The sequence below is a fragment of the Sorex fumeus genome, unplaced genomic scaffold, assembly GCF_029834395.1.
Source record: "Sorex fumeus unplaced genomic scaffold, SorFum_2.1 ptg000003l, whole genome shotgun sequence".
Lineage (NCBI taxonomy): Eukaryota > Metazoa > Chordata > Mammalia > Eulipotyphla > Soricidae > Sorex > Sorex fumeus.
In genome coordinates, this window is record NW_026606060.1 from 48,505,800 (window position 1) to 48,528,025 (window position 22,226).

Consider the following 22,226-nt stretch of genomic DNA (forward strand, 5'->3'; position numbering starts at 1 on the left):
ATATGCCAAACACAGTAACAAATCTCACAATGTGACTGGGCCTGCTCGAGCAAATAGATGAACAACGGGAGGAGTGAGCATGAGAAGATATGAGAAAGGAAGGAGAGAGTGAGAGAGAAGAGTGAGAGAAAAGGAACCCCATAAAGAAAAAGAAAAGAATTATACATCCCGAGTTGGGATGTGGGTGATCTGACAGTGAACTGTGCTCACATATTTCCATCTTAATAGATAACCCTGATTTGTAACAGTGAGCTTTCAAGCAAAGACAATAATATTTCCCAATATCTTTATGTTAATTTTTTCTTATCTATTACTTAAAACTGTAGCACTGTACTCCCCTTGTTCATCGATTTGCTTGAGCTGGCACCAGTAACATCTCTATTGTGAGACTTGTCGTAACTGTGTTTGGCATATTGAATACGTCACGGGTAGCTTGCCAGGCTTTGCCGTGCGGGCGCGATACTCTCAGTAGTTTGCCAGGCAAACGCCCTGCCACTGTGCTATCACTCCAGCCCTATAATCAAATAATAGACAAATACAATTTTTACTCCAAATGTCATTTTGGTTGCTTTTTGTGCTCAGAACATTTAACCAGAATTCTATATTTAACCAGAATTCTGTCTTCATTTTTAAATCAATTTTATTTATTGAATTTTTTGCTGAGACACATTTTTTACAAATAAAATCAAAAATTAACTGAAATTTATCATTTAATAAAAATTAACAACCATGTAGGAGAAGAGCTCCACTATCCACTGTCCTCTGTCCTCCCATTGTTCATTGATTTGCTCAAGCGGGCACCAGTAACATCTCCATTGTGAGACTTGTTGTTACTGGTTTTTGTTTTTTTTTTTTTTTTTGGCATACTGAATACATCACGGGTAGCTAACTTGTCAGGCTTTGCCTTGAGGGCAGGATACTCGCCTGTAGCTTGATGGGCTCTCCAAGAGGGGCAGAGGAATCAAACCCAGGTTGGCTGCATGCAAGGCAAACACCCTACCCGCTGTGCTATCGCTCCAGCCCAGGAGAAGAGTTAGGAATAGAAATATCAGGCAGAAAAAAATAAAAAGGAACCTAAAGGCGAAGAGTTTGGAATATTCCTGGAAGCATAGTGTGATTGGAGAGTATGAGCAACAAGGGAAGGGAGCAAGATGTTAAGTAGGTAGCAAGAGAGGAGTTCAATTCTGATAGTTCTTTATAATTATTACAAGGAACTTGTAATTGAGAGTGTCACTTCTATGAAATAAGGTTATACCACATTAGTACTCTTGCATAACCACTATAAACCACAAAAGTTATACACAGAAAAGAAACTACAACTACCTGAGGTCACTGGAGTGTTCAAAAATACAGGCAGACTGAAGAAGGCTATCAAAACTTAGAGGAGAAAGACACAGTTCATAGTGTTTGACCTGGGGGCAGGACACATTTCCTTACTCTCAGTTTGGTGGAGATAAAGGGAGATGGGATAAGAGAAAAACGTACTTTCCCAAAGAATATAAGTGCTGCTTGATCAATATAATGCTTAGTGTCTACTTAAATTTTTACTTTCCCAGGAATTTATGCATGTACTAACACATTAATGATTGCAAGGGTTGATATAGTGACAACATTTTTTATATTTTTGTTTCTTTCCATTTTCAATACCTCATTTTCATCTTTCATATGCCTACCAAAGAGGTTTGGATCATAGGCCCTGGATAAAAATGTTTTAGATAGAGGTTGAAGAGATAGTACAATGGGTAAGGTGCTTGCCTTACACACAGTCAACCGGGTTCAATGACTGATACCCCATAAGGTACCCTGAGTACCATCAGTAGTGATATATATATGTAATATATGATAAAAGATAAATAAATGAACAGAGTACTACTTACTGTTTGAACAATGAAGAGGACTGTTCCACAGAGACGAACATATTTGTTAAATCGAAGCTCTAAATACTGTTTCAAAAAATGAAGAATAGTTAATATGTGAAAATCTTCTGAACACTTTGTTTAAAAATCAGCTTATCAAGAGGCAGGAATTAAAAGCAGCTTCAACCTGTTTTCTTGTATGCATTTCTATTTCACTGTTATTTTTATTCACGTATAGCAAAATTGACTTTGGCTTTAGAGTACAGTTCAGTGAATTTTAACATGTACATACAGTTATATCGTCCCCCAGAAAACTCCCCTAATCTTCCTCTGTAGTCAGATTGTCACCCTTAATCTTTGGCAATCACTGACTCACTTACCACCCTTGGCAATGCCTTTTCCATAAAGTCATATAAGTGAAATTATAGTCTGCACTTTTATAATGAGCCAATTATTGTTTTTCCCTCTTCCCCTTGGCATTAACTCTATGTCCTTTGATTCACCTGGAGCTTCAACCTAACTTTTTTCCAGTTGCAGGCAATTGTGATGGAGCTGTAGGTCAAGGTGCCCTTCTTCCTCTGAAAAAGGGGTAGTCACATGACAATACCCAGCCCATCAGGAGGTGGAGGGATGGATACTTGATCATTGTATAACTGAAACCCAAACACAAAAATTTGTAAGTCTACAATTGTACCTCATGGTGTTTCACTAATAAAAATTAAAAAAAAAAAAAGACAGAGACCAACTGGATGGAAGTACACTGCTGCCGACAGGCCAGGAGAGACTGTCCTGGCTTCTCCTTTTCATCCTCTACTTGTTCAGCTGATGGAACCCTCTCTTCTATCAGGTAGCCCATGGCCTCCTTTCATTTTTTTACTTATATCAGTCTAAGTAAATTTCTGTTCAACGTTAGAGCCAAGTTTTTTTTCTTACTCTTCTAAACACCTGCATTATCTTAAAACAAAGTCTGTTTATTTTCTCTTCTACATATCATAAGTTATCACAGTGTTTAAATGAGAATTTCAAGGACAGGAAAGAGAGCTTAAGGGACTGGAGCACATATTTTGTGTGTGTATCCCTAGGTTCAATTTTTCCCACCTGGGTTCAATCCTTAGCATGATCCCCTGAGCACCATGGGGAGTAAGCTTTAAGCACTGAGGTGGGAGAAGCCCTTGAGCCCCATCAAGCATGGCTCCCCACCACCACCACCAAATGACATTCCTCGATAGATCAGACTGGAGTCCAATGCTCGCTATGTGTAAGGAGAACTTGAAGACTGGCAAAAGTTTGGTTTTGTTTTTTCATGCATCAGGATAAAAGAAGATAAAGGAGAAAATTGAGTTAAGTATTAGAGGAAAATGCACTGGATACCATTTACAGAGCGTGCACATATTATATACACTGTTACTCCAAGATATCTGTGGGTTAGGAACTTGTCATGAGAGATGAGGACCCTAGGGCTCAGAGAGACCAGATGCAAGCATAGGACCCATAGAAGTCAAAACCTGTGCATGTAGCCTGACTGCAAATAATTATATAAATAAACTGACCAAGTATCTCAAGCTCTTAGAGTGTAAGCAGATGCCTCATAAATATTCAGTGCATGGTGGAGGGATGGGCATTTGATCATTGTATAATTGAAACCCAAGCACAAAAATTTGTAAGTCTACAACTGTACCTCAATGTGTTTCACTAATAAAAATTTTAAAAATATATTCAGTGCAGGGCCAGCAAGATAGCTCAGGAGAGGCCTGAAGCAATAGTACAGCAGGTAGGGTGTTTCCTTGCATGTGGCCGACCTGGGTTCAATCCCACATGGCCCTCTAACCACTGCCAGGAGTAATTCCTGAGCACAGAGTCAGGAGTGAGCCCTGAGTATCGTCAGGTGTGACCCAAAAAGCAAAAACAAAACAAAAACAAAAACAAAAAACATATAGTTCAGGAGGCTGAGTATATGCTCTGAACATGGAAGTTTCAGATTTGATGGTATCACATGGTTTCTTTTGTTTGTTTGTTTTTTAAATTTTTTTTTATTAAAAATTTTTTAATAGTGAGACATCATGAGGTACAGTTGCAGACTTACACATTTTTGTGCTTGGGTTTCAATTATACAATGATCAAATACCTATCCCTCCACCAGTGCCCATTTCCCACCACCACGGATCCCGGTATCCCTCCCACCCCCTATCCCCTTTATCCCACCCTGTCTCTGTGGCAGGGCATTCCCCTCTGTTCTCTCTCTCCTTTTGGGTGTTGTGGTTTGCAAAAGAGACATTGAGTGGCAATTGTGTTTGGTCGATAGTCTACTTTCAGCATGCTTCTCTCATCCTGGGAGGATCCTCCCAACACCTTTATTTGGTGTTCTCTTCTTTATCTGAGCTCCCTTTCCCACTAGTATGTGTGGTTGGCCTCCAGGTCATGGAGTAAAATTCCTGGTACTAATCTCGGCCATTCTTGGGTGTTAGTTTCCTATTTTGTTACTTTATGTTCCCCAGATGAATGCAATCTTTCTATGTCTATCTCTTTCTTTCTGAGTCATTTTGCTTAACATGATACTTTCCATGTAGTACCACTTGCATGTAAACTTCATGACTTCGTCTTTCCTAACAGCTACATAGTACTCCATTGTGTAAATGTGCCAGAGTTTCTTCAACCAGTCATCTGTACTCGGGCACTCAGGTTTTTTCCAGATTCTGGCTATTGTAAAGAGTGCTGCAATAAACAGACAATTGCAGATGTCACTTCGGCTATACTTTCTTGCCTCTCTGGGATATATTTCCAGGAGTGGTATTGCTGGGTCAAATGGGAGCTCAATTTCTAATTTTTTGAGAATCATCCATACTGTTTTCCAAAAGGGCTGAACCAGTCGGCATTCCCACCAACAGGGTATCACATGGTTTCTGATACCATATGGTTCTCTGAGCACTTCCAGAAGTGACCCCATACACATACCACGTGTGTGTGTGCGCGCGCGCGCACACACACACACACACACACACACACAAATGGGAACAGCTCCAGCCCTTATCTCTATATCTGACTTTGTAAGCTTGAGAAAGTGACTTGAACCTTACATTTCCTCCTCTTGAAAATCAATAACATGGTAATAATTGATTTCTTTTTTAAAATGATATAACTGCTGTGAGTGTCACACCCAGTTCTGCTTATGGGCCTGACACCAGTCCTCATGGTGTTCAGGAAGCATGTGCTGGAGACTGAACCTCAGGCCCCACACTCACAGGGTGGGTGCCCTGCCACTTGAATCATATCCCCGGCCTCCCAAATAATAAATTTTCCCCTCTCACCTTTCAGTTATTTCAGACTATCACGTGATTGGGATGAATAAGGAAGTATTATAAACCTGTATTCAAAAGCAAGACGTTAAGGAGCCAACTCCAGAAACCTTGAGAATTTGAAACTCATGATTACTAGTGTTCAAATCCTAGGATATGCTGTAAGACCTTTTAGAAGGTTTATGAGTGTCTCGAAGTTTGAAAATAGGACACTTATATTTTTAGCATTCTTCTAGTCAAACATTATATTTTTAAAATATAGGCATGCCTTTTATTTATTTATTATTAATTGAGTCACCATGATACACACAGTTACAAAGCTGTTCACGCTCAGGTTTCAGTCATACAATGTTCCAACATCCATCTCTCCACCAGTATACATTTCCCACCATCAATCACCCCAGTGTCCCTCCCCCAACCTCCACCCCCAGTCTGCCTCTTTCATAGGCACTTCTATCTCTCTTTCTCTCTTCTCTCTCTCTCTCTCTCTCTCTCTCTCTCTCTCTCTCTCTCTCTCTCTCTCTCTCTCTCTCTCTCTCTCTCTCTCTCTCTGTGTCCACACTATGGCTTGCCATACTGGAGAGATTATCATGTTTGTTTCTTTATCTTTATCTCCTTTCAGCACACAGTTCTGTGTGTGTTTATTTATTTTATTGAATTACTGTGAGATAGTGACAAGCTTTCATGTTTGGGTTACAATAACAAAATAATCAAATACCCATCCCTCCACCAGTACACATTCCCCACCACCAATATCCCCAGTATACCACTCCCTTTACCACCCTCTCCCTGCCTCCATGGCAGAAAATATTCCCCATACTTTCTCTCTACTTTTGGGCATTATTATTTTCAATACAGATTCTGAGAGGTTATCATGTTTGGTCCATTATCTACTTTCAGCACACATCTCCCATCCTGACCAGTTCCCCCAGCCATCATTTTCTTAGTGATCCCTTCTCTATCCCAGCTGCATTCTCCCTTCCACTCTTGAGGCAGGCTTCCAGCTATGAAACAATCTTCTTGACCCGTGTATCTATTGTCCTTAGGTGTGAGCCTCATATTATGTTATTTTATATTCCACAAATGAGTAGCACACAGTTCTTATCCAAAGTGATCATTTCCAACATTTCCAACTATTATTGTTACAGTGATTTTTTTCTCTATCCAAACTGCCTTCTCCCGTTACAACTGAGGCAGGCTTCCAACAGTGGACCAATCCTCCTGGCCTGTGTTCCTACTGTCCTTGGGTTAGTCAAACACTATTAAAAATGAATGAAGCAGCCAGAAAGAAAGCTCACAGGGCTGGCACATGCACCTGGCACACATGAGGCCTCGGGTTCAATCTCCAGTGCCAACTGTCCTTCCCTAAGCACTTCTAGGTCTGAGTGTCTGACCATAAGGCCTGCACACTGGGTTAGGTATCACTGGGAGTGGCCCTCAGCACACCTCCAATACCTACACCACTATCCCCAAATGAATATGAATAGTCAAGGAAGTTTTAGATAAAAGTATCCAAACTACTGTGGACAAAAGAAACTTGAGAAAAATGAGATGGTAATAAGAATCTAATAAGTTGAGTTAGTGTGTGTTTATATATACGTATATTCATTGTATATAGCATGCTATATAAATATGTTCATATATATGCACAGTATGTATTAATATCTAATATATACTATTCTATGGCATATAAAATAGTATATATACTATTCTATTCTATTCAATAGTAGATAGAATAGTACCTATATGTAGTACTGCATATAGATACTATTCTGTCTAATATTTACTAGCTTTTATAGAATATTTTCCCCAATATGAGCTGGATCCAGGAAGACCTATGGAGTTAAGGTCACGCAAGGTATAAGAAATACATTTTTCTCATATCTCCCTTGAAACAAAATATTCCGGATTGCCTTCCTGTCTTCATTTATAAAGACGTCAATGTAAATATTTTCGGTATCAAAAGAAAATACAAAGATGTCAAAATAGATGACATAGGGGTTGTAAGCCATTGCCTATTTTGGGGGGTTTGGGGGGGAAGGGGTTGTTTTGAATTGTTTTGTTTTGTGCCACACCTGGCTCTGCATTCAGGAATTACTCCTGGCAGTACTCAGGAGCCAATATGGTATGCCAGAAATTGAACCAGTCAGCCATGTGCAAGGCAGCACCCTACCGGCTATACTATCCCTCTGGCCCCCAGGACTGTTAAGTCATTGGTACAAGCTAGAATTCCTGTGGGCCAGGATCACAAGGCTTCTAAGATTTCCAAAGAAACTAGAATCAGAATGTTTAAGAATCTGCCATCCGAGCCAGTTTGACACTTCTCAGCAAAACAGAGACATGTGATCATGCTTACTTTGCAGGGGTACTGAAGGAACTTTCCCAAACACACTGGCCAAAATGATAGCAGGCAAGGCTCTCCCAGGGCCACCTCGCCCAGGATGATGTCACAGGAGTCCAGGCAGCTTGTCACAAATACTTGTGTCATTGGGGCCCCAATGCCAGCACCTGTTGAACCAGTCTCCCTAGGAGTGTGCCTTCCAGGTGGACTAGAATAAACATGACCTACACTCAACGACTGAGCTGGTGGCTGAAAACAGGGATGGAAGCCCATTGGCTCATGGCCAGTCAGTATCACGCTTGTCTGTGGAAGGCCATGGGTTGTATCTGGATGAAAGAGTTCACGGGAGGCAACAACTGGGCTTCCCTACTCCATAAGGTTCTTCCTTGGGCAATCCCACTTAACAGTTCTTAAAAAGGAGACGCTCATCTTTGCAAAGCCCTTTCCTGCAGACAACTTGAAACGGCCTGAGCAATACAAACAAGTTTTGTTTTCTTTACTGTTTCTTCCAGCGATTACAAGATCCTCACCTCTCCTATCCCCCACCACTGGTGTTGTCAAGGTCTTTACTCAGCAGTCACTGTACCAGACAGTTGTAAAAGCCACCTTCGCATCATCTCCTGCAATCCTCTCCACAAGATGAGATGGAGAAACAGGGCCCCCCACCTCAAATTAGATAAGACTCCCAGAGCTACTCAGCTAGAAAGCGGTAGAATCTGGTCTCCAAAACATGGGTGTTGGGAGCAAAGCAAGGATGCCGCTGGAGGCAGGTTTTGAGGACGCCTGCCTCGCTGGGGAGGTGTCTGCCAGCCCAGCACGCTAGGAGTCACTGAAGGAGAAAGTGCAAACTCTTCCCAACTAGTCCCCGAGAAAAGGAATGGTGCGTGGGAATTTGGAATCAAGGGCTGTTTTTTTTTCCCCCAGAAGGTGAGACGTGAACGTCTCACACTCCCCCACTCCCACGTAAAAGGGGTTTAAAATCTTTCCTCTGAACTCGAAGATGTGATTAAAGCGGCCAGAGCGCTCCGTTTACTTTGGCAGTCTCTCCAAACTCAGCCAGGGAGGGTCCCCACCAAGTTTTGCCCTGGCCTTTAGAGGCACGAGTCCCCAAGAAGCGTCAGCGGGGGGTAAGAGGAGGGGCTTGCAGAGAGGGAGGTCTGGGCGTGGGGAGTCCTCGAACGCCCTGCCCGGTACCCCTCGCCCCTCGCCCCTCACCTCGTAGGTACTGGTGATGCCCAGTCTGTAGAACACCGGGAGGAAGACCTCCGCGCTGATGAGGACCACGAAGAAGTAGGTGAAGCCAAACATGCAGAAGACGGCCCCAAAACGATAGATCTCGGAGGGGGTGCCCAGCACGGTGACGGCCGACATGAAGCTGGCGGTGAGGGACAGCGCCACGGGCACGGCGGTCATCCGGCGGCCACCCATCAGGAATTCCTTGGAGTTCTGCTGGAGCCCCCCGGAGACTGCATAGTAGATGCCGATGGCGGCCGAGATGAGCAGCATCGCGGCGAACACCACGTAGTCCCACACCACGAAGGTGCCGATACCCCGGGACGCCTCCATCGCTGCGTGCGCCCGAGCCGCCGGCCACTGTCCCCAGCCGCGCGCTCAGCGCTGTCCGCGCGCTCTTATGCCCCGACGCCCGGGGCGCGGCGGGCGGGGCGGCCGGCGAGATTGGAGGCGTTGTCCCGGCCGCGGGCGGGGCGGGGGCACCGCGGGCGCGCACAGCCCCGCACGCTCTCCGAGGGGTTTCAGGGAGCCCAGCAGCGTCCCGGGGAGCCGCGGACCCGCCCCCCCCTCCGAGTGCCCGACCTCGCCGACAGCACGGGTGAATCGCAAACGGGATCGCCGGGCGCCCAGGGGTGCGCGAGGGGAAACTGCAGCAGTACGAGAGCGCGGGGCGAAGGGCAGCTTTTGGACCTGGAGTTGAAGCGTTTGCATTTCAAAGTCCGGGTCCTTTGGAGACGGTGCAGCGGGAGTCCCCCCCCCCCCCCCGCCACCTCCCCATCCCCCCGCCACCCCTGGCACTCACTTGGGGTGATAAATCAGCGAGGGATCCTGTTGGCCTGCGCAGGGGAGCCGAGGTGCCAGCCCTCGGACAGATGCACAATTGCAAAGGAGAGATGTGACTTTCGTTCCGTTTAGGTAAGACGGTTCCACTCGTGTTTGCGTGTATGGTGCGCAAAGTCACTGCACCTTCCAACCACCGAAGGCTCCCCTTCCACCCCCCAAGACCAACATTTTTGATTTTTCAACGGCTTCTCCTGCAAGTGAGGATTGCCCTGGTATTAGTGATACCAGCTATTCAAGACGCATCTCTTTAGTAAGAATCACAACGGGACGAACTCCTGAGTTTCCTACCGTTTGCGTTCCCAATTGGAATCATTTGTTTGGTAAATGCGGCTACTGGATCAGAAAGGTTAAACACTCGCCCGAGGAAATGCTGTTGGAGTTGGAGAGCTGAAGCAGCTTGCAGGCGCTTGCCTTGCGCTCCGCTAACCTGGGTTCTGTCCTGGGCATCCCATATGGTCCCCTGGAAGACCGCCAGCAGTAATCCTGAGCGCAACGCCAGGAGGGAGTTAAGTCCTGAGCACCGCCGGGTGTGGCCGCCCCAACAAACAAAAAAACACAAGAAATGGTGTTTTGAGGTGGATTTTTTTTGGGGGGGGGTCATTTCTGATGTAAGAGTCTGTTCTCTTAATCACAAGGCTATCCTTTGGGGTTTGTTTTTATAAGTTCAACTTTTTTTTTAAATTAAGGAACTGTGATTTATAAAGTTATTGATAATTGAGTTTCAGGCATATAATATTCAACACCAATCCTATCACCAGTGTCACCTTCGCTCCACCAGTGTTCCCATATTCCCTCCCTACCCCACCCCCACCCCTCCCCTGCCTGTCAACTTGAGAGGTACATTACAGAGTTATGGTGGTTGCAGCTAGCTTAGGTCTCATGTTTTCAGTGTTGTTGAGTCTGTGTTTTGAGTATAAGGCTATTTTTTGAATAAAAAGATTATGAACTAAGTATTTGTAGTTGAAGTTCTCTCGTGTGGGTTAAAAAAAAGAAAAGTACCTTCATACAAAAGCTCAGAAATAGGTAAGTCAGGAATCCTATTTGAGTGTGTGTGTGTGTGTGTGTGTGTGTGTGTGTGTATGTGTATAGCACTGTAGCACTGTCATCCCATTGTTCATCAATTTGCTCAAGTGGGTACCAGTAACATCTCCATTGTGAGACCTGTTGTTACTGTTTTTGGCATATTGAATACGCCAGAGGGAGCTTGCCAGGCTCTGCCCTGCGGGTGGGATACTCTCTATATATACATATACATATACGTATACGTATACATAGACACACACACACACACAGAGGGGACTCCATGCCAGGCTGTGGGGTGGGTGAGAGCCCTCCCCACCCCAGGGGACCTAGCGGGGGGAGTCGACCTCCACTGCCCAACCACCGCCACACTCCAGGCCACTTTCCTGACACATTATAAGACACTTCCTACCCATTTATGCCTCTTGGAGAGCCAGGCAAGCTACGAAGAGTGTCCCGCCCGCACGGGCAGAGCCTGGCAAGCTCTTGGTGGTGTATTCGGTATGCCAAAACCAGTAACGACTGCAGGTCTCATTCCCCTGACCCTGAAAGAGTCTCCAATCACTGGGAAAAGACGAGTAAAAAGAGTCTGCTAAAATCTCAGGGCTAGGAGGAATAGAGATGTTACTGGCATCTGCTCAAGCAAATCAAAGATCAACGGGATGACAGTGATACAGTGATATACACACATATATTTGAGAGGAAAATAGGAGAATAAGGTATATACATCTACCTGGATATAGATGACATAGAGGTTTTGGCATTATGCAAAATTTTAATGAGATATTAATTCATTACTAAAAAATATAAAATACCTTCTCTGGTTCAATCTTTACAGAAAACAATATGATGATCAAAAATAAGAATAGAACTACAAAACGATCCAGCAAAACCACTCGGCATTTATCCCCAAAACACAAAAATATTAATTTGAAGGGATGTATACATATTTACTATAATAGCCAAGGTATGGAAACAGCCTGAGCACTCAACTACAGACAAATGGATCTAGAAGTTGTGAGATAAGTAAAGGATGTTGGGAGGACACATTCAGGTTGAAAGATGTGTGCCAAAAGTAGACTATAGACCGAACACGATGGCTACTCAATACCTCTATTGCAAACTACAACACTCAAAAGGAGAGAGAACAAGAGGGAATGCCCTGCCACAGAGGCAGGATGGGGGGGGGGGGGAATGGAGTGGAGGTGGTGGGAAGGATATTGGGAACATTGGTGGAGGAGAATGGGCACTGGTGTAGGGATGGATAAATGATTATTGTATAACTGAAATACAAAAGTTTGTAAGTTTGTAACTGTACCTCACAGTGATTCACTAATAAAAATTTTTTAAAATTTGTGAGATATATATATAATAGATATTCCATTACATATACACTGGAATATTATAAGCTCTAAGAAACAATAATATCATGCAATTTTCAGCAACATAGATGGAACTAGAAGACATCATACTGAGTAAAGTCAGTCAGGAAGAAAGGTATAAATAATGAGAGAGAGAGAGGAGAAAAAGGGAAACTGGGGACATTGGTGACGGGAAACATAAACTGGTGAAGGGATGGGTGTTGGAACATTATATGCTGAAACCTGATCATGACCAACTTTGTAACTGTCTATCTCATTGTGATTCAATTAAGAAAAATAAAAATAAAAAACATACCTTTTTTACTGGGGGCTGGAGCGATAGCATAGTGGGTAGGGTGTTTGCCTTGATTTGATTCCTGCATCCCTCTCAGAGAGCCCAGCAAGCTACCAAGAGTATTCTGCCCACACGGCAGAGCCTAGCAAGCTCCCCGTGGTGTATTGATATGCCAAATCAGTAACAACAAGTCTCACAACGGAGACGTTACTGGTGCCTGCTCAATGAACAATGGGAGGACAGTGCTACAGTGCTACCTTTTTTACTCTAGTAGAGAGAAACCATGTGCACCAATAGTGAGTGCCATACTTGATGCCACATGTTGAGAAATTTGTCCTGTCCTTTAAAGAGGAGAGAGAGAGACAGAGAGAGACAGAGAGAGACAGAGAGAGAGATCCCTGCTATAGAGACATAGAGAAAGGCTGGGGAAGGAGGGTGACAGGAGGGAAACTGGGGTCACTGGTGGTAAGAAATGTGCACTGGTGGAGGGATGGGTGTAGGATCATTGTATGACTGAAACCTTATCATGAACAGCTTTGTAACTGTGACCAAAATAATAATAATAATAATAATAATAATGAAAGAAAGAAGCTCTTTATTTATTTATTTTATTAGTGAAACACCATGAGGTACAGTTATAGACTTACAAATTTTTGTGCTTGCTTGGGTTTCAGTTATACAATGATCAAGTTTAACACTTCTTGCAAAACTGGTGAATTCCCAACCTATTGCCTGTCTATGAAGCTCTATATTATTCCTTCAAAGATGAATGATAATCTAGCTGGATAGAATATTTTTGGTGAGGTGTTCGTCTCATTGAGTTTTATATTACACCCTCATTCTTCTGGCTCCTAGAGTCTCATATACTAAGTCTACTGTACATCATGTGTGCTCTCCTTTGTTTGTAAGTTCCTTTTGGATATTGCTGCTTTAATACTCTGTCTTTACCTTTAGATTTTGTCATTTTGAGTACAAACCATTCTGGGGTTTTCCTAGTTGAATGTATTTTCACAGAGATCCTTTGGACCGCTTTGATCTCGGTACCTGTATTCCTCAAGTCTGGGAAACTGATGATTTTCTTTACGTCTTTCATCACACTTGCCTTTTGTTCAGGGATTCCAGTGTTTTATATTGTTTCTCTTGAGCTCATCCCATATTTCTCTAGTATGCCATTCATTGATTTTCAAACTATTTTCCATCTTCTGCTGTTTCCTAGTGGTTTCCTCATCATCATCTTGGAGCTCCTTGATCTTTTGCTCAGCTGCTGTTATTCTGCTACTCAGCGCTTCTTTAGATTTTTTTAATATCTCCTACCTTGTTCTTCATTTCTGACTGTAGTAATTTTTCATTTTAATGCTTATGCTTTCTTGTGCTTTACTGACTACCTGTGCCATGGTTTCTTTGAGCTCATTGAACAGCCTCACCATGGTTACACTAAGGACATTATCTCAGGATTTCCTGAGCTGGTTGGTGTTTATGTCTTCAGTGATATTGTTTTCATTCATTAAACTTGATGGGATTCTACATGTTTTCACCATTGGTTTTCTAATGTTCTTGCTGTGGTGGGGGCAAGTCCTTGTAGTTAGACCCCTAGAAGATGCTGAGACATTAGGCTGGGGGTTGCTCTCTTTCTTCTCTGTTTACCTTCACTGAATGACAGGAATTGTAACTGGGATGGCGAAGCAACAAGCAGAAGGTCAGAAGCTGTGATGTGGGCCCTTAACATGACCCAGGTGAGGTATATATGATGCCAAACCTAGCTGAAAGGGAGAGGCTCTGCAAATATTGGCGTTTCTAATAGCAGCTCTTTCAAGTAATCACTTAAACTGGCCCCCTTAGCAACACATTTAAAGCAGCTAAACAATTGTGTGATGCCCACACATCGTCTCATTCAACCATCTTAAATGTACTAAAAACTATTATCCACATCTGAGATGCAGCAAACTGAGTCCCAGCAGAGAGTATTTGGCAAGACATCGTGGTTAGTAGGTAGCAAAATCAGGAAGTCAGGTTTCAGAGCCTACAATTTAACTTTAAAAAATAGTGCATCAAGGAAACTTGGTTGCTTCTAACTCTCCAAGTTAATGATTTCATTCTCTCAGTTATCTGTGGTATATGAAATAACTGGATGTCTGAATGCAAGGTATTAAAGGAGGAACAACTCAAACACTGTGTGTGTGTGAAGCAAGATAGTTTTTATTGAAACTTATTTAGAAAGGTGTGAGGGGAGAGAAAGAGAGAAGTATGTGCTTGAGAGAGAAGACAGACTTTTCCAGTGTGAAAATAAGCAAGGAGAGACACATAAGAGACAAGCAAGATACACACTGAAGGAGAATATGGGCTTTAAGAGCAAGCCAACTCCATCACTCTAGAAGAGTGAAGAACGGGGAGAGAGACAAGGGTGGAGGGAGGGAAGTGATCACTCTGGAGGGGGTGATGCTGAAAGGTGGTCAAGTGAGATGCATGATGCCCTCTCAGGAACAGTATCATAAGCCACAGTGCCTAAAAGATGCCTGCTATAAAATTAAACAAGATGACTGCTATAGTTGCAGGTGGGAGGAGAGCGGGAAACTGGGGACATGGGTGAAGGGAAGTGGACACTGATGAAAGGATTGGTGTTGGGACACTGTATACCTAAACTTAATCGTGAATAACTTCGTAAGTAATAGTACCTCACCCCGCTCCCCACTCCAAAAATGAAAGCAAAAATACTGAGAGCAGGAGATACAAACCACAGCAATACAATTTAAAAGTGTGCCTCTCAGGCCAGACCTATAATACTGCAGGTAGGGAATTTACTTTGCCAACCCAGGTTCAATCCCCAGCATCCCATATGGTCCCTTGAGCACCACCAGGTGTAATTCCTGAGTGCAGAGCCAGGAGAAACCCCTGAGCATTGCTGGGTGTGACCCAAAAAGCAAAAAAAAAAAAAAAAAAAAAAGGTGTGCATGTCAAAAAGACAGAGATGTGGTAGGGGGGTACCTGGAGGCACTGGTGGAGGGAAAGTGACATTGGTGGTGGGACTGCTGCTGGAACATAGTATACCTAAAACTCAACTATAAATAACTTCGTCTTAATTTAAGAAGAAAAAGAGAGGGAGGGAGGAAGGAAGGAAGGAAGGAAGGAAGGAAGGAGGGAGGGAGGGAGGGAGGGAGGGAGGGAAGAGAGAGACAGAGACAGAGAGGACGAGAGAGAGAGAGAGAGAGAGAGAGAGAGAGAGAGAGAGAGAGAGAGAGAGATGTGGAGGAACGAAGGGAGGTGATGCCTGGAACTCAATTTCCCCAGGGCAGCAGCTTCCAGCTTCCTTCCAGAAGACACCGGGTTAGTCAGCAAGAGCCTTCGGTTATCTCCCACCTGGCCTCTGCAGGGCGAGACCGAACTCTGCCCACTACCAGGGCCCAGGTCCAGCCCATTGGCCCGTGCACACATTGTGCTCTGAGCCCCTGAGAAGCACTCTGGGCATGTGGTAGAGGACAACTGAACAGGCCTGAGCAGATCTGGCCTGATCTGCGGAATGACCCCAGGTAAGAAGGGATTGTTTTTTGAACATTCGAAATTTAAATTTCAAATTTTAAAGTGACATTATGCATATTACATTTTTTTCCTCCTTGATTCTGGGTGCAAATTCAGTGCCTTTTGCATGCTAGAACCCCAGGTTTGCTCTGCCACAGTTCATGGTCTCTTGGGCACTGCAGGGAGAGTCTCCCCTCCACCCCCAGCCCTACTACCCCAGGGCATATGATAAACGGACCGTGCAGGCTTCACATGTGGAAGGCATCCAGGGCCAGAAGTGCCCTACTGCTCAGCCACATCTGCAGTTTTATTTATTTAGAAAACTTCTAAATAAATAAAAAGCCCAGCGACTTCTCTTAAATCACCCACTCCTTGCCTCAGGTCACCTGAGTTATGCTCAGTGTTCACTGGTTTATTTTTGCTTCATTCTGTTATTTTTGTGTGTTACTGGGATTGGGGGCTCCTTGGATTACTCCAGTGCTATGAGACTGTTAATTCAGCACTAGACTGTCCACTATAGCCATGCTCAGTGGTCACCGGGGATCACCAGAAAAAAGCTCCTTGGGACTCAGGGGTGGTGCAGTGCCAGGTAGGAATGCCCAGGTTTTATCACTTGAGTTACCCTTAGGCTCCTGCTTATCAATTATACATCCTATATGGCATGTGTGGATGAAAGAACCAGTACTTATCTTGCCTGCCTGATTAATTTATTATTGTTTAATTCCCTCCTTCCATTTGGCTGCAAATGGCAAGATTTCTTTCTTCTTCTCTGATAACTGAAACACATTATACATACACAGTTTCTTTATCCAGTTACCTATGTCAGTCACTTTTATTGTTCCCATATGGTAGCTATTGTAAACAATATTATTTCTGTGCTTCTCCCGGAAGCTCCACACTGTTTCCCATAGAAGCCAAATCAAGTTACAGTCTTACCAACAGTGTGGAGGGTGCCTTTGTCTCCACAATCTCACCTACACTTGTTACTCTTTTGGATGTGAGCAATTCCCATTGGTGGACTGCCCATCTCATTGATGTGAATTTCCCTACTAGTCAATGACCATGCACATTTCAAAAAAAAATTTATTTTTTAACTGAGATTCTGTAGTTTACAATGGTATTTATAGTGACTTCCCATGCACATAATTTCCACACCACACCTATCATTAGTGTACCTCCTCCCTCTCTTGAGGACCCCAATATCTCTCCCTCCCCAGTGCTTCCTCCCCAACTCAGTTATGTATATCAGTTCTCCCACAATATGGCCTTTGGGCCATGAGCATCTTTATTTTTTAAAAAAAATTTATTGAATCACTGTGAGATAGACCATTATAAAGCTGTTCATGATTGGATTTCAGTCATACAATATTCTAACAACCATCCCTCCACCAGTGTACATTTCCCAGCACCAGTGTCCCCAGTCTCCCTCCCATCCCCTCCCACCCCCCCACCCCCTGCCTGCCTCTATGGCAGATACTTTTATTCTCCCATAAGCATCTTTAAATGGCTCTGTTGACATATGTGTTTGCTCTCTTTGGAGAATTTTCTATTCAAATCTGCCCATATTGTGTTGTTGATTTGTTTGGGGATCACATCCAGCAGTGTTCAGGGCTCACTCCTGGCTCTGTGCTCAAGAATAACTTGGCACACTTGGGGGACCATAGGAGTACCAGAATTGAATCTGGGTTGACTGTGTGTAAGGCAAGCACCTAACCATTGTACTATCACTCCAGGCCCAGACCTGCTCATATTTTAATTGGGCTAATTGGCTTTTTTGTGGTCAAGTTGCATGAGTTCTTGGATATAATAGTATCCTCTGCAAAGGATAGCCCAGTACCATATGACCTAGCGATACCACTTTGGGGCACTCTCAAAAGGACATATGCATGCCAGTGTTCATTGCTGCACTCAGTACAATAGCTAAGATATGGAATCAACCTAGGTGCTTAAGGACAGATGAGAAGATGATGAAGATGTGGTATATATGCACAATGGAATTATAACAGGTATAAGATTTGTTAGAATAATATCTAATATTATATCCAGTATATATTACTATGGGGGCTGGAGTGCTAGCACAGCAGTAGGGCGTTTGCTATGCGTGCAGCCGGCTCGGCTGAGCAGGGTTCGATTCCTCTGCCCCTCTCAGAGAGCCCGGCAAGCTACCTAGAGTATCTCGCCCACACAGCAAAGCCTGGCAAGCTACCTGTGATGTATTCAATATGCCAAACACAGTAACAACAAGTCTCACGATGGAGACTTTACTGGGCCCGCTCGAGCAAATCAATGAATAACGGGAGGACCATGACCGTAACCATATATTAGTATATTTTGGTATTATTATTCTTTGGATATTAACCTTTTCTGTATGTATGATGTGCAATGTGTTTTCCCATTCAGTATTTTGTTGGTACTCTGCTTCAATTCTCTGCTTAAGTATTCTTTTTCCTAAAAACAAAGATTTTCAATGTACTGTAGTCCAGTCATTTATTTTTGCTTTCATTTTCCTTGTAAATTGAGTTTATTTCCCAAACACATCCGGGCTCTGATGTCATGAGTTATTTTTCTTATCTTATCTTCAACATGCTTTATGATTTGGTGTCTTACATTTAACCTGAAGCGATTCTGACTCAACTGGAGTGAAAGATGTGTTGATCATTAGCTGCTTGGAGCTCTGTTCTTAACTCTAGACATCCAAAAGACAGTGACTTGTTTAAATAGTATTTTCCCCCAACCCAGTTTAACTTTAAGTTCCTATAAAGTGGATTCAGTTGCTAGAAGGGTTCCAGAGGTGAATTTCTTTGCCTTATACTTAAGGTCTTTCTCTCTATGACTCTATTTCTCTGTCTCTAAGTATATAAATGTCCATCATCATATAAATATTTGTGAATATAATATGGTAAATTTCACACCGTTGAGACATAATTCCAAACCACATATCGTCTAATTTAACTTACACCAACTTAGCTTCTCTTTCTCTCTCTAATTCATTTTGAAAACTTATACAAATAATGACGGTGTATTAAAAGTAAAATCTGATACAGTTTTCTTCATATATTAGCTAGGACTAAATGTATCCTGTGAGTTGTATATCAAAGGTTTACTACTGGTAAATTGCACAGGAGGGTTTGGTTTCTGGGCCACAAATCACTGTCCTCAGAGTTTACTCCTAGCTCTGTGCTCAAGGATCACTCCTGGTAGCATTTAGGCAACCAGATGTGATGCCAGGGATCTAATCTGGGAAAGGTGCATGCAAGGCAAGTGCCATACCCACTGTAACTATCTCTCTGGCCCAGAATGATCGATCTGTTTTAAAATATCTGTTGCAGCCTGTTGCCTGTCACCAAGATAGGTCAGCCTTCACTCTGACTCTCTCAGACAGAGACAGGTTTTCTCCAGTTGTCACCATCTAGCACAATTCCTCATGAGAATTCATATAAGGGCCAGAGAAATAGGACAGAGGTTAATGTGCTTGTCTTGCATCCAGCCAACCCTGGTTTGAATTTCTTCATAGAGGGCCAGGGGTTCCTCCTGAACAAAGAACCAGAAATAGCCCTAGAGTCCCTCTGGGTGTGCTTCTATCCAAAAAAAAAAAAAATTTCAAAAGTTCGGAGTTCCAGCCCTCTCTGAAGATGGAGTTCTTCCATCTCCCTTTAAACAGCCTCTGACTTGTAAGAGGACCCTTCCAAGAGTCACTGTGCATCTCTAGTGAACCCCACACCCATTAGAATCCTACACCCCTATCCCGATCCATCCCCTGGGACTGAGTGGGAAAGTTTGTTGTTATCAGGATCAAATCTCTGATTGAAGAGAGAGAGAGAGAGAGAGAGAGAGAGAGAGATAGAGATAGATAGATAGATAGATAGATAGATAGATAGATAGATAGAGAGAGAGAGAGAGAGAGAGAGAGAGATACACTTTGGTAACAAAAACCCACAAAAGGACGGGCTGGCCTCCAAGTTCTCTGATGGGGAGTATGTTGCAATTACAAGGCACAGGAAGTTTTCTTATCTCCCTTTAGCTAAGGAAGTATTTGCTTTGAAAGACGGACCCCAAAAATGTGTTTTAGTTCAGTTAATGTGACCTTCTTGGAATACATCCTATGTGCTATTTAGCCTTTGTCCAGCTTTTAGAAATCATTTCTGTTTTCATAGTCCCTCCAATCCAGCTACTTTTACTCCTTTTACCATTTTTGGAATATGCTAAGTCAAATTCTGTCCTAAACTTTACATTTGTCATACCCTCTCTCCTGAATGCTCATGATTCTGGATATGTCTACGACTTCCACCCTCACTTCTTTCTGTGTCTGCTCAAATATCACTGCCTCGACAAGGCCTGCTCTTATCACCCCATCTGTAATGCAAATCTGTTATATCATTTGCTGCTCCCTTTCCTTACATACTTACTTCTTCACATACTTACATAACCCAGCATAGCTCTTTGTTGACTTTTTCATAGTCTGTCTCTTCCAACCAGAACAGATAATCCATGAAGGCAAGTATCTGTCTTATTTACAATCCCTGGGTCTAAAGTAGGTTTTGTTTTTTTAAAAAATTACAATTAAACATATGAATAGTAGCAATTCATAATCAGCAATAGAGAACAAATTGTCTAATGCTGCCTTTTCGGCAGATTTGAGTGTTGGGGTAAAATCCCAAATAATAATGGTGGGTCTAGTGTCGAAATATTGAATGTAATCAAAGTAGAGAGAGAGTAACGTGGAAATCGTCTGCCACACAGGTAGGAAGGGTGTGGGATGGAGAGTATTATGGGGATTTTGGTGGTGGAAAATGTGCACTGGTGAAGGGTTGGGTGTTTCATGACCAAAACTTGAACCGAAAACTTTGTAACTGCTCTCATGGTGATTCAATTTAAAAAAATTTTTAAAAAATATATGCATAGTGGGACTGGAGAGATAGCACAGCAGGTAGGGCATTTGCCTTGCATGCGGCCAACCTGGGTTCGATTCCCAGCATCCCATATGGTCCCCCGAGCACTGCCAGGAGTAATTCCTGAGTGCATGAGCCAGGAGTAACCCCTGTGCATCGCCAGGTGTGACCCAAAAAGCAATATATAAGCTATATATATATGTATATATATACATATATATGCATAGTAAAGGAATAGTTAGAAAACTCTCACATAAATACTTTGGTCCTAGTTTCTAAAGTTTCTTGGGGGCATAGGCATGGAGGCTAACCTTCCTACTAACCCTTGCAGCTCTAGAGTCTAGACATGTGTATGGGATCAAGAATTCACATTTTGATGAAGAGTATTAAGGAAATTGTTGACACGCTCCTAATATTTGATGACTTTGTCAACATGGTACTGAAAGATGTCACTGAATTTGAAATCATGCCAGAAGGAAGAAGAATCATTACTAAATTAGATCAGATTTTGCTAAATGGAAAAACAGGGGCTGGAGCGATAGCACAGCGGCTAGGGAGTCTGCCTTGCATGCAGCCAACATGGCCGACCCGAGTTCGATTCCTCCGCCCCTCTCAGAGAGCCCGGCAAGCTACCGAGAGTATTCGATATGCCAGACACAGTAACAACAAAGTCTCCAATGGAGACGTTACTGGGCCCGCTCGAGCAAATCGACGATCAACGGAAGGGCCTTTACCTTTACCTTTACCTTTGCTAAATGGAAATAACTTAACAATGCTGGTTCCTGGAGGAGAAAGACCTAATGTATGAATAGATCTCCTTGACTTATGTTAGATTATGTTTTGTTATAGCACTGTAGCACTGTCCTCCCATTGTTCATCGATTTGCTTGAGTGGGCACCAGTAACGTCTCAACAAATTGTGAGACATGTTGTTTACTGTTTTTGGCATATCGAATACACCATGGGGAGCTTGCCAGGCTTTGCCATGCGGGAGAGATACTCTCAGTAGCTTGCTGGGCTCTCTGAGAGGGGCGGAGGAATCGAACCTGGGTTAGCTGCATGCAAGGCAAATGCCCTACCCACTGTGCTATTGCTCCAGCCCCTGTTTTTCTTTTTTGTTTTGTTATAATGCCAACAAAACATGCTTTAAAAAATAATGGAAAACCAAAAAAATTTTAATGTTTGGATTACTTACAGCTAAGTTTCCAGTTAAATAGAAATGCTTAAAAATGGATCATCATGCTAAGTGTTCCACTGTTCTTCCTGAATTAACATATGCCTCAGAGACCTGGGCCCTACACAAACAGGAGAGAACTTTGGGTCTCCCAAAGAGGAATTGAAAGAGCTATGCTTGGAGTATCATGTTTCACTCAAATGAGAGAAAGAATCCGGAGTTTCGACCTCTGTAGACGATCAAGAATCCGGGACGCTGTCTCCTTTGCCAAGGCGTCAAAAATCAGATGGGCTGGACATGTAATGATATTTGGAGATGACCTCTGGACTAGAGCCGTTAGCATTCCACAGGACATCAAAAGACCATGTGGCCTTTCACCTATCAGATGGTCAGACTTCTTCATCAAGAT

At 43.2% G+C, this 22,226-nt stretch overlaps 2 protein-coding genes across 2 annotated transcripts in view; one reads left to right on the forward strand and one right to left on the reverse strand.

Annotated features, from left to right (window-relative positions):
- SLC5A8 (solute carrier family 5 member 8) overlaps positions 1-9,056 on the reverse strand; it is a 52,077-nt gene extending 43,021 nt beyond the window's left edge. Inside the window, exons 1-2 of the mRNA XM_056117739.1 lie at positions 8,706-9,056; positions 1,878-1,943 (exon numbers count right to left, since the gene is read on the reverse strand). Coding sequence (XP_055973714.1) covers positions 1,878-1,943; positions 8,706-9,056 — 417 coding nt within the window. The remainder of the gene's footprint in view (positions 1-1,877; positions 1,944-8,705) is intronic.
- Positions 9,057-21,020: 11,964 nt separating this feature from the next.
- Positions 21,021-21,452, forward strand: LOC130027771 (U6 snRNA-associated Sm-like protein LSm5). Its single transcript, XM_056118640.1, has 2 exons — positions 21,021-21,151; positions 21,392-21,452. The coding sequence occupies exons 1-2, from the start codon at positions 21,021-21,023 to the stop codon at positions 21,450-21,452; spliced, it is 192 nt and encodes a 63-aa protein (XP_055974615.1).
- The last annotated feature ends 774 nt before the right edge of the window (positions 21,453-22,226 follow it).

What these genes read in the sequence shown, in the direction of transcription:
- LOC130027771 (XM_056118640.1), top strand. Translation starts at nt 21,021, where the DNA reads ATGAAGAGTATTAAGGAAATTGTTGACACGCTCCTAATATTTGATGAC. An exon ending in ATTACTAAATTAGATCAGAT is followed by an intron (nt 21,152 to 21,391) that starts TTTGCTAAATGG and finishes TTTACCTTTACC; the next exon opens with TTTGCTAAATGGAAATAACT.